At 40.7% G+C, this 13,294-nt stretch overlaps 1 protein-coding gene and 1 pseudogene across 1 annotated transcript; both read left to right on the top strand.

Annotated features, from left to right (window-relative positions):
• The first annotated feature begins 1,215 nt into the window (after positions 1 to 1,215).
• ora6 (olfactory receptor class A related 6) lies at positions 1,216 to 2,127 on the top strand. The gene has a single exon (XM_026253918.1). The coding sequence runs from the start codon at positions 1,216 to 1,218 to the stop codon at positions 2,125 to 2,127; it is 912 nt and encodes a 303-aa protein (XP_026109703.1).
• Positions 2,128 to 5,486: 3,359 nt separating this feature from the next.
• On the top strand, positions 5,487 to 13,135 carry LOC113082016 (bromo adjacent homology domain-containing 1 protein-like; annotated as a pseudogene).
• The last annotated feature ends 159 nt before the right edge of the window (positions 13,136 to 13,294 follow it).

The raw sequence follows: 13,294 nt of genomic DNA on the forward strand, positions 1-13,294 counted from the left end.
CCCGATAGATCCGCCCCTGCTGGCCACAGATCCAAAATTTCAGTGTAATAATCTTCAAGCCGCTTTTTTTATCACTCTTGCTTTGTGACATGTGACATCATGCTGGAAAATGCACGCATCATCACCAAATTGCTCATGGTTCGTTGGAAGAAGTCGCTCTTGCAGGATGCTTTGATACCATTCTTTATTCATGGCAGCGTTTTTTGGGCAGAATTATGAGAGAGTCATTCACACACACACGACTGGTCTCAGGATGCTTCACTGTTGGCTCAACACTGGACTCATGGAGGTGTTCACTTTTCCTTCTCCGAACAACTGATGTCCCAAAGAGTCGGAAGCTCTGCACCAGTTTGTGTAACTCTGCAATGTTTAATTCAATTCATGATGTTAATAACAAAGAATGCAATATATTTTCTTACTCTTTGCACTTTTATATCAATATGGAACAAGATTATCGTAATTAAATCAATGTGATAGGTCAAAAGTAATCAGAACGTAGTCTAATTATATTATCTAGAATGTGTAATGTAATGGATCACGTTACTAACTACAATGTTTGTCATCTAATCATGTAATTAATCTACCCGGCTCTGATAGTAATGTTATAAATCAGAATACATAAATGTGGCATTGGGTTATTGTCTTTATCTGATGACAGTGGTGACAAATACTAAGTTTTGATAACTATTAATATTTTAGTGAGAACTGTTGTTACTAGGGCTTTGCAATTAAATCACAAAGGCAATAAATCGTGATTTAAATGTGTGTGTGTATATACACCAAATCATGTGAGCACCTTTGTATTATTATCAATAACAGATTTAGATTTAATAAAGATTTAAGATTTTTAGATTTAAATAAAGATTTAAGATTTTCTTGATTGAGAGATCTGTAAATGAGATAAGTCAAACACACGTGTGACGCAGTTAAATGTGTTTAATTATAAATAATGAAAGCTGCTCTGCTTGGAAGCCAATGTTCATTGTCAATCATGAAGTCAGTGATGAAGATGTGAGGCCAAACTCCATGGAGAAATTAAGCCGGAGCTCCTGCTCATCACCAGATGAAGGACACCAAAGCTCTAAGGCATCAATTACACCCTTCTCCAGCTTCTCCAGCTTCTCCTTAAGCTCCAATTAAGCAGGATGCGGTGACATCACAGATGCTTGGATCCGCTGGAGCAGAAACACTGCTGCAGAACACATCAGATGAGCGATGGAGGGCTCTTCCATGGATCTTCTGGCTCTGAGACTTATCATCTCCGTCCTCGGTGTTTTAGGAAACACAGTCCTGATTATCTCCATCCTTCAAACGCCTCACCTGAAGTCCTTCGAGATCTTTCTGCTCGGACTGGCCTCAGCGAATCTGGAGGAGATCGTGATCGTGGACGTTTACGACATCTTGCTCTTGCGTTCCTCTCGCAGTATAAGTGTGTGGAGCTGCAGAGGCCTGAAGTTCCTCTCCATCTTCGGGGAGATCTCCAGCATCCTCTTCACGGTTCTCATCAGCATCTATCGCTATCAGAAGCTGCGGGACGTCCACACGCGGGTCAACCTGCCCGTGCTCATGGACCGTCTGCGCTCGGCCGTGTTTCTGTCTGTGTTCTGCGGCGCAGTGGCTCTTGTCTTCAGTTTGCCCACGCTTCTCATTAACCTGGACTGGAGTCACCTGAACTCCTCGTCTCCGGGCTGTCCGGTCGATTTCTTCCAGTGCTCATTAACCAGGTGCCCGACTCGCAACCGTCTTTACAAGTACTCCTTCCTTCTGGTGTGTAACCTGCTCCCGCTGCTGATCGTCACGCTCACGAGCACCATGATCGTCAGGAGTCTAATAGTCCAGCAGAAGACGGTGAGGGCCCGGCAGGATCCGAGCGCAGCGACTGTGACGTCCCATCAGCGGTCCAGGACATCCTCGTTCCACCGCAGCACGCTGGCCATCCTGGCGGCCATGACCCTGTTCCAGCTCAACTGGACGGTCTATCTGCTGCTGCACCTGGCCTTTGACCCTCACACCGTCCCTCTGTGGTCAGAGCTGGAGCTCTTCATCACCACCTTTTACACCGCAGTCAGCCCGTATGTCTATGGAATAGGCAACAACCTGTTCAACATAAAGCGCTTCATGAGCTGAAAGCTTCTGATTAGATGACAATAACAAATGAAGCCGAAACACAATGTGCTGTTCTGAAGAAAAAAGAAAAAAAAACCTGGTAACACTTTACTTCAAGCCTTTATGTGTAATGCATTATGAATGTAGTTTTGGTAGGCTTTCTCAAACCAACCTAAAGTTTATCTAGCTATGCCTTGTTATGCACCTTTTGTATACAACTGTAACAACAGTTAATAGTTTATAACACTTATCAAGTCATTGTTACACTATGCCATAATTATTGTGTTATAATTATTGATAAGATACAATGTATCACAAAGCACATTATGAATAATTATAATGCATCACTCCCTTGAATAAATCTTTATAATGCATTAAAGACTTTGTGTTACCAAAAATACTTTACTCTCAATTTAATACAAAATATCCAAATTAAAGTTCTCTAACATTTAAATAACATACCATAATTCATATAATTATACATATTTTTGTTATTTTAGTATATCGAGATAGTATTACATTTTGTTGTTAATGTTTTGAATAAGATTTTGATAATTTTCATTTTATTTTAATTACCATTTTAGTATTTTTATGTTTTTCCATATATATATATATATATATATATATATATATATATATATATACTACAAAATTAATTTTTAGGTTATATAATTTTACACTTTTTATTTTATTTTATTTTAGTTTCAGTTATTTTAATGCATCAAGTTAAATGAAAATGGGATGTGGATTTGTAAACTAGTTTAAATAAAAAAAATAATAAGAAGAACAGTTTTTCTTTATATTTTAGTTAATAGTTATTTTAATTCAAGTAATAAAAATGTGTTTTATGGTTTGGGTTTCAGTAAATTAGAATAACCCTGGAATGTACATTTACACACACATACACACAGTACTGTACATAATCAGGAATTAAAAAATGTCCTTTAGCTTTTACATATCATTGTTTTCCTTGGTTTTCTTCTCATTCAGTATATTATCTTATGATCTTATTATTCCATTAATCCAGTTAATATGATCCAGATCCTTGATTTACACTGAAGAAACTGCAGGTGACTGTCACCTTATACAGCTCTTTTACCTGATTAAATCATAAATACAGATCTGTATAAATGAATGTATTAAGGTTGATTCTGTGATGGCAAATAATAATTTGATTTGAAAAAAAAAAAAAGTTAATTTATGTTTTACCTTTTTTCAGTGTAAATGAGATTAATGTAGAGATTCACTATTGTTTATTCATATTCATATTGCATTCAGCTTAAAATGGTCATATTGCAAAAAATATGAATTATTGTGAAATATAATATATTGTTTTGATTTTGTTTCGTACTGCACCTGATGTTTCTCTCCAATGATAATACACTCTGATTTATGTCATAAATAATAATGAAGTGTTGTGATGTATTCTTAAGACTCCATAAATGCTGACAGTCTGTAATAATTCATCATCTCATCATTTATTGCCCTCGTGTCTTTCATATGCTTCAAACTTAATTATTAAACAAATCAAAATATTTGTTTGCAATATCTTGAAGAATCCATGGAATCCTTCCATTGAAAATAAGAAAAAAGATTCTTTAAATGATTAAAATGCTGAAAAATCAGAGAAACATCTTTCTTTCTAAGAGGGTTTGATCACAGACGTTCAGGTGAAGTGTGACTCAAAGGTCCAGATATTTCTGACAGATGAAGTGTTTTAATTGATTGACAAGTGTTGTGAAGTGAAGCAGGATCTGGGTTTAGCAGTAACAATCCTGAGAAGCTTTCGATCTGAGTCTCTGGTTCCTGTTCCTGTGCTGAAGGCGTTATATGTGACTCGGTGAACACAGTGTGGTTCAGTCTTTAGAAAGTGCAGCTCTGCTCTCTGACTGAAAGTGAAAGTTTGAACGCTGATTTTGTTGTGTTCTTACAGTCATATCTGGAGATGTGTGTGACTGCTGTGGTTCAGTGTGACCTTAAACTATCAACACACTCACTTCATCTATCTCCAGTCTTCTCAGGAGTTACTCTTCTTAGAGCATTACTTCAGTTCCAGAATAAAAATCTTCTGATGAAGTCTTTCTGTCTTCAGTCACAAAGAAATGAGGAAAACATTCCAGGATTTTTCTCCATATAATGGACTTCAGTGAAGATCAAATCAGAGGAATAAGCCGAGGAGTAAGAGTCTAATCTGGAAAAACCATCGCTCATTTACTAAAATAACTAAACCTTTACCGCTCTACACTTTTAACCTATTTTTTTGCAACTGAATCCAGAAAGACATCTTGAACTAATGCTTTAAGGAACGCAGGGTTCTTGTCTCATTATCCGTTTTGTTTCAAAGCAGCTTTACAGAAAATGTGTTTCTTTTTGTTTTACAAACGCCGGTGAATATATAGCTAACAAAAAGACGCTTCGCTAATGTTCCAATGACATCATGAAAATGTTATTTATGAATATTCTCTGAAAGCTCTAAACAGTTTTAGACAGGTTTAGATGAAGGGAACATTCCATTCCATCATTTTACAAACATTAGGATAATGGTCTCTTCTGAAAACATTTCAGAAAAAAACCTTCGCGGATGGATTTTCTGTGCATTATTAAAGACAAAATAACTTTGAAAAACAAACATTGTGTCAATGTTACTAGACGGATGTTGTTCTGAGAACATTCTGTTACAAAGAAAGGAGGGACTCGAGACCTGAAGAACCCGGCTGAGACCGCGGGAAACACCAACATCCCTCCAGAAGTTACACACTTACAGATACTTAAGCCACAAACAGATGAGGAACATTAGATATTTGCCAAAAGCCAACAGTATTCTTACTGTACTCACAGCTATCAGGACACAAGTGTCATATACTGTACGTACAGTACATAAACAGTGAAAACATAATGTATGAAACAACCATTTCATACAGTAACATATAAATGTTGACTATGTTTTTAGGTGTATCTCTCTCTATATATATATACTGATTTATTTTGTTTAAATATAAAGTTGTATAAAAATTAAATGTATATTGTTGGCATATGGTTGCTACATATACTATGACAAAATATAGCCGTATAGATATTTCTAACATATACACATTTTCTTGTGAGGGTTTTAAACATCATCAACTGAGAGAATGAGGATATGTGAAAATGATATATAGCTTTATAGATGAATATAGGACAATGTCATTTCTGATAAAGGGCTATATATTATAAGGTCAGCAGAAACATTTTCAAATGTTCTTCTGTAAAGCAATAATAGAGTATATGCTATATTTTTTGTTATCTGATGATACAGACAGACAGAGCACTGCTGTTCACGAGTGTGTCGGGTGTCACGGGTGTTTCATCATGCATCGCGACTCTGTGACTTTACAACGCGTGCTCATGCTGCACATTATTGACGCTCGGACGCCGAATGCGATGCACATTCGTGATTTCCTGATTGGATGAGGAGGCTGCGAGGATCAGCATGTGTGTGTGAAGTTCTGCGCAGAAGCAGGAAGAGAAGCAGCAGAGCAGCAGACGAGCAGCTCCGGGCGAACACCCTCCGGGACCTCCGTGTGTTTACTGGTGAGTGCTCGCGCGCTGCACGGGGATCAACACGCGCTCCGTCGCGCGCTCCGCGCTAAGTTCCGTTAACGTTAACACACCCCATACCGTGCTGCGCGGACGCGTTAGATCACGGGCGCTTTAAATCGCGAGCTAGAACTTGATAGCAGCGCTCGCGTTGTAACGCCACAGACGCTCTTGTTGTTTGTTGTTGAGGAAGGGCGTTATTTCTGCCGAAGGCTGACGTTAGGCCTCCCGTGTTCTAATAAACAACAAACACCGCGACAACGTCACGAACTAACGAGCGTGACGTCACGACCGTAAGAACTTCAAGTGGCCCGACAACAACACAGACGAGAACTTCAGTGTAACATTTGTGACAGATCACCAGGTGTCACTAATCCCGTTTGAAGTCCAGTTATGTAGATGTGGTGTAACTGAAAGGTTGTAGGTTCGAACCCTGAATGGGTTGCTCTGTTGTTTCATGCATTAAAGACACCTACACGAATTCATATTCTTGCTGAATTTTGAGCTTTATTCTTCTGAAATAAATTATTTTTGTTCTTTTACAGTAAAACTAACTTTAGTTGCATGTGCCAGATTCCATAGTATTGTACGACTACAGCAGAATATGATTCACTTTACAGAACCTTCAGAAAAAGGGAAAACGCAGCTCATGCTCAAGTTAAAATTTCTTGCAGAATTATTTGTAGAAATGTTGCATTGCATTCTTTCTCTGACCAAAGTGACCTGAATGCACCTGATATCAGTCACGACTAGTCACGAAATATTATGAAAATAGTTTGGAGTGGAAGAATTTACGTCATTTTTCAGGGCAAACTGTTCTTTAAATGTTAGTGCTGTGTGACATTATAAAAGAGCAAATAGCTGCAGTAATTTAAGGTTTACTAATTTAAGATTTATTGTACATATTGTTCAGTCCCCAGAAAACAATGTTTAATGTAATCAGTTTCTGCAGGTCTTCCACAGATTAAGGATTTAAACTCATAAAGTCGTGGCATTCAATGTTGCACTCACTGCACAAACGAACATCTTCCTCAGTATTTCTGTCTTTGTTTTTCAGTATAAATATCTAAACATCCTTAAATCAAAATACATTTACTGGAGATGCCAATGAAGACATGTAGTTTTGTTTTCTGAGAAATTAAACAAACTTGAGTAAGTTTATGCTTAAAACAAACAAATATCTGCTAGTGAGGTCCGAAAATAAACTTTCAATAAATAAACATCATTATGTCCTGACAGTAGAATATGAGACAGATAATCTGTGTATAAATCAAGCTCCTCTGGCTCCTCCCAGTGTCCTATTGCCATTTGTTTTTATCTTGTCCTGAATCACTAGGGTGCACCTATAATAAGTGTTTATATTCGGACTATTTTAGATTGCTTCGGGGGTACCGCGGCGGAGTAACCCAGTACCTTTGTGATTCTTCATAGACATAAACAATAGAGAAGTAGTTCCGGCTACGATGTTCTTCCGCAAGACGCAAGCAGTTCTGTTTATTAACCGCTAGAGCGTCAAAAGTTACCAACCGCAGCTTTAATATTTGATCTGTTTGTCAGAAAACAAAACTTCATCTCTTCGTTGTGCTTCATCTTAATTTAAGGATGTTTAGATGTTTGAAGAACAGCACTTTTTTGCAGTTTTTTCTGCATTAAGTTGTTGAGTGCAGTGGTATTCAAGCTAGAAATATTACTTTACAACTTTGAAGTGTTACTAATACAATACCTTTATTTAGATTGTATTCCGTTCAATTTATTCCTTAAATATTCTTTCCATGGTCTTAAATGATCTTAAACTTACTTGAAACCTGCTGAAACCCTGTTCTTAATAAAAGCGGTGATTCCTCTCTTGTTCATGGTTATTGTAATATTAACTGGAGATCATCTTTATCCCGTAGCTCTTCTCAGGAAGCATGTGATGACCCATGCACGGAAAAAAGCTTTCCTCAGCCAGTGTCCAGGTGAGGGGCGTGGCCATCAAGAGGGCTGGTCACATGGTGAAACTGTGGGTGGAGCCTGGCCTGCGCACTCATTGCGAGAAGGCAAGGCCAAGAAAGACATGGTGAAGAAAATCAAGACCAGCGGTCAGGAGAGTCAATGTTTGGCAAAACATTCAATGAAAATGAATGAAACTAAGACCAAGAAAACAAAGTCCAATGCTGTGAGTGAGGGCCATCGGAAGCTCTACCCGTTACGAGGAAGAGGCGAGGCGTTGAGTTGCCATGTTCTGCTCACTCGCTTAGATGATGAGACCAATGTGAGCGAGGAGGATCCCAACAGAGTTCCAGGGCACAAAAAGAAACCAAAACCCTTCAAAAAAGCAGAAAACAACAGGAAGTCATCGCAGGAACAACTCACAGTTATTGATAAACCTTCAGCTCAGGAGCCACGGAAACGTAGACTAGCGTCGCTCAACGCCGAGGCGCTCAACAGTCTTCTGCTCGAGAAAACCGACGGGCCACCAGCTGCCAGACTCACGAAGAAACAAGGCAGTGGTTCGTCCACTACAGAGCAAACAAAGACCGGCTTGAAAAGAGCCGAAAAGCCCAAGCAGATGAAGAAAGCCTCGGCCGATAAGACGCACGACGCTGAAGCGAGTTTGTATGCTCCCGCTCCCAGACGCTTGGCTGGACTCAACGCCGCTGCACTGCTGAAGCTCACCAGCTCAACCACCGCAAACAAGCACAGGATCAGAACAGACAGCAAGACCGTCTGCACGGCAGGGAAGCACAAACCCAAAGCACAGAGGTCCCTGAAACACGGCTGGAAGCAGCCTGAACTGGAAGGAGCCTGCGAAGTGTGCAAAAGCAGGAGCTTTGAGTCGAAACTGACTCCAGAAAGTCACTGCTTAGCTAAAGCAGGATACCATGGCATGCTGGGATATCATCCTGTGAAGCTAGTGAAGGAGGAGCCGGTGGAAGCAGAGCTGAGTCCGTACCACTGCTGTCCACCGGAGGGATCGGTGGAGTATTGTCACCGGCTGGCGCTCTTCCTCGGGCAGAAGGCATACGGCGAGGGCGAGGAGCACCCGGTGGTCAAGCACGAGTGCCTGGTTCCAGCGCATCCAGCCCTGACCCTCAGCGCCCATCCCTGCCTGTGTGCTGATCCATGCTACTCCAGCTACTACGTCCACATCGCTCATCCCGGGATGACCAGTCTGAGTGCTCAGACCACTGCCCTTCTGCCCACACGGCCTCTCCGGGTCCAAGCTGCTGGCCTCCTCAGGTATCACACACCCTGCCTTCTGCGGGTCAGTGGGGTCGCCCTGCTGCTGCGAGGCCTGTCGGGTCAGTGGATACACCTTCAGCGCCGTGCAGCCGGTCGCTAGCAGGACCTGCTGCCATCCAATCAAAACAGGTGAGGATGACGACTCTGTGATGGTATTGCTGCCAGGGCTTCAAAAAGGTGGACATTTTCCACTAAATTTTCCAGGGATTTTTTTTTGAAAGATTATGTAAATTTACTGAAAATGTTCCACCCCTTTGGAACCCTAGTTGCTGCATGATATCACCAGCATAACGTTACGATACACTTCCGTGATAGAGATTTGTGATGCAACAGCATTTACACATACACAAGTAATTACTAGCAGTGCAGACACTAGAAGTGTTATTCTGCAGCACCTTTTTAAACAAGTTCAGGAAAACCGCACAATCCAAATTACTGGCATGATTAGCATATTCATAGCATGATTTGCGAGTGATTAGCATGTTGCTAGCATGATTCGCAAGTGACTAGCATGTTGCTAGCATGATTAGCAAGTAGCTAGCATGTTGTTAACATGATTAGCAGTTTACTAGCATGTTGCTAGCATGATTAGCATGCTACTACCATGTTGTTAGCATTAATAACAATTAACTAGCTTCTCGCTAGCATAACAAGAAAGTGACTAGCATGTCACTAGCATGATTAGCAAGTGACTAGCATGTTGCTAGCATGATTAGCAAGTAGCTAGCATGTTGTTAACATGATTAGCAGTTTACTAGCATGTTGCTAGCATGATTAGCATGCTACTACCATGTTGTTAGCATGACTAACAATTAACTAGCTTGTCGCTAGCATAACTAGAAAGTGACTAGCATGTCACTAGCATGATTCGCAAGTGACTAGCATGTTGCTAGCATGATTAGCAAGTAGCTAGCATGTTGTTAACATGATTAGCAGTTTACTAGCATGTTGCTAGCATGATTAGCATGCTACTACCATGTTGTTAGCATGACTAACAATTAACTAGCTTGTCGCTAGCATAACTAGAAAGTGACTAGCATGTCACTAGCATGATTAGCAAGTGACTAGCATGTCGCTAGCATGATTAGCAAGTTACTAGCATGTTAAGTTGAAAGCACAAGAATGTTACTATAAAGTCGTACTTACGAGTGGGAAACCTTGAGTTTCTGAGTTGAGGGGAATCATCGATGGATGCAGCTTCTGTATTGTTGGTAATGTGGTAAAATTAATATATTTTTTTCATATACAGTAAAGCTAAGTTGCATGTATAAAATACCATTCAATTCTCAATTACCAGAATATGTAGTAATTTAATTTATGAAACCTAAACAGAAAAAAAACACATCCTTATTTGTCATTTTGTAGAAGTAGAGTTTAAAAATTGTGGTGAATATTTGTTAGGAATGTTACATTGTCATCTTGCTCACACCCACGTGACTTAAACGACATGATGTCATTATCATGCCTTCCATCTCACCATATCGTAAATACGAAGTTTATAGTTCGCACGAAGGCTCATCCTGACAGCATGCAAGCTTTTTTTTTTTTAATTCTGACTAAAATATCCATTATTTTGTATTAAAAAAAATGGAAGCACTTCAAATCTCTTCCCTCAACAGCACCATAAACCACAGCTGGTTGACAGGCTTTTAATTTAAAGACAGAGCCATAGTTTATTCAGTAAACCACTGTTTAATAAAATATATATTATTATTTTTAACGTGACTTTAAAATTGAGGTGCATGTTTTAGTACTCATGGAGGTGTTTGATTGTGCTGTTGTAGAAGAGGAGCACAGTCGCCCGCTCCTCGTTCCCCAGGTCCTGCCGCGCTCCGGATGTCCCAGCATGCCCCGAGCGACCTCCCCCGGCCTCCCTTCTGTCCACGATGTCTGACCGCAGGAAGACAGAAGTCAGGCTTAAGGTGGCCACAGAATGCCCTCAGAACACCCAGCCATCCAATGACTCGCTCACTATGGGCCACAGCATATCATCCCAGAAACAACCTACAACTAGTCCAGCAAGTGCCAAACAGCAGAAGAAGGCCACGAACGGATGGCGTGCGGTCGGAGACCCGACAGAGAAGGAGGTGTTTATTGCGGTGAGCGATCATTGAGCAGTTCAGATCTGAAGTGCATGTGTTGTGAGTCTGATCTGTAATGGCATGCTTCTGCAGGGTGATGACGAGACAGTTCTCCGTCAGTGTTATGAAGGAGTGGAGCGTGACGGAGAGGTGATCCGGGTACGAGACACTGTGCTCTTACGATCCGGACCCCGCAAGAAATCCCTGCCTTACGTGGCCAAGATCTCAGCTCTATGGGAAGACCCCAGAACAGGTGACCATTCACTCGCAAATCATGTGGCACTCTGTCAGACCACTCAAAGCTAGTGATGTGAAGTCTGAATCTGATTGAACAGTTCAGTCACGGGATGAAATGAAGTGTGATTTGATGTGTTTTTAGAGGAAAGACATTCAGTTTTGTTGGAGTTTCTGTTCTGGAGTTTTCTATGCTCAAGAACTTGCTCGAGTCTTGTTGGAGCTTTAATTGTCTCTGCTGATTCCTCATGATCTGGATGGGTTGTGTTTCAGGAGAGCTGATGATGAGTCTGTTTTGGTACTATCGGCCGGAGCACACACAGGGCGGCAGAGATCCCAGCATGCACTGCGAGGTGAGCCACTGCTGGTATCATGTGACCTGAACACACTTCATTCCTGCAACAGTGTTGGTTTGGGAAACTTTCCTTTAAATGTAATGCATTACAGAATTGCGTTACTCCCTAAAAAAGTGTTCCTGTGGCTCCAGTGGTAGAGTATTGCGTTAGCAGCGTAAGGTTGTGGGTTTGATTCCCAGGAAACCCTTAGCTTAAAAAAAATAAAAATAAAAAAATAAATGTTAGCATAAAAATGTTAGCATTATTTTTTGCATTGCATTACTTAGTTACTTTTTATTGAAAGTAATGCATTACGTTACTTTTGCTTTACATTTTCTCATCTGTCCTCGGCTTGCTTGTTTGTTTTTAATATTTGTTTTAAATGAAAAGTTGTATTTTTGGCAAATGTAAAAAGCCCTTTCACACCGGGCATATAAAGTGAAAAAAGTGAAAGCTGACTAATAATATAATTTGTGATATGTAATAACAATTATATATAATATAATAAGCGAATATAATTTTCACAGAGAAGCTCTGATTTGGGGATTGAGCTCTTGATATCTGGGAAGCGTGCACATAAACACTCGTGTAGTAGAGGCGTGAACAACAGTTCGCAATAATATTTTCTCCTTTTTTGGGTGAAAAATATAGTTTTTATTTATTTTTTTTATCACACAAATTTATTTATCATTAATAAATAATAAATAATATATTTTTTTTTTACTTTTTTTTTATATTGCATGTTGATGAAGTCAGTTATTGTTTATTGACCTTATTTGTCCTCTCATATTAGTCATGGGGAAAAAAGCTGACCTGTGAACATTTTTTGTCATAGTTTTCGTTTACAGAATTAACACTAGCCTCAGGATGAAGCAAATGTAAATTCCTGTCTGTACAGAAGAGGGCACCGTTTGCTTCATATTCTGAGTTTGCATTTCACTGTTCTTTTTTTGAGGAATACTGAATCTGTGCGAGTGACATTTAGTCTAGATCTACAGTAACATCATATTCACACTCGCTCCTGATTTCTCTCACATGGCAACCGGAGAGCTGTCAGTCCAATACATGAGAAACAATGTGACTCCTATATTTCCATTACTTTACTAGTTAGTTTGGAAAAAAGTAATCTGATGACGTAACTCATCACGCGGGGGATTTTTCTGGAGTAAACGTGTCACATGTCTTCTTTCAGAACGAGATCTTCGCCTCTCGTCATCAGGATGAGAACAGCGTGGCCTGTATCGAGGAGCGATGCTTCGTCCTGCCGCTAGCACAGTACTGTAGGTAAGTGTCGCGCCGCCGCTCAGATGCGTTCCTCACGCACGTGTCTCATAATCACTTGTGATGTTGCAGATTTTGTGCCTTGGTGAAGCGCCGCTCGGAGGGCGTGTCCGACCACGCCCCACTGGTGCCCCACCCCTCTGACAGTGGCCCCCGCCCACCGACTGGTGCCCCGCCCCTCCGAAGCACTGGCCCCGCCCAACATCATGTGCCCGACGGCATCGACCCGCAGCTGGTGTATCTGTGCCGCACGTCTATGACTTCCGCTACGGCCGCATCCTCAAGAACCTGCAGTGAAAGCGTGTAGTGTGTGTCCAGTGGAGACACCAGCGTCGGTCAGCATTCAGAGCTATTCGATAATCTGCCTTCTTCATCTCTCCTTCAGAGACTGAGGTTTGGTGTTCTCTTCAACTCCTTGTCATGCACACTGGACTGTCACACTGCTGAGGATGATGG

Source organism: Carassius auratus, unplaced genomic scaffold, assembly GCF_003368295.1.
Source record: "Carassius auratus strain Wakin unplaced genomic scaffold, ASM336829v1 scaf_tig00035537, whole genome shotgun sequence".
In the NCBI taxonomy this organism is placed as follows: Eukaryota; Metazoa; Chordata; class Actinopteri; order Cypriniformes; family Cyprinidae; genus Carassius; species Carassius auratus.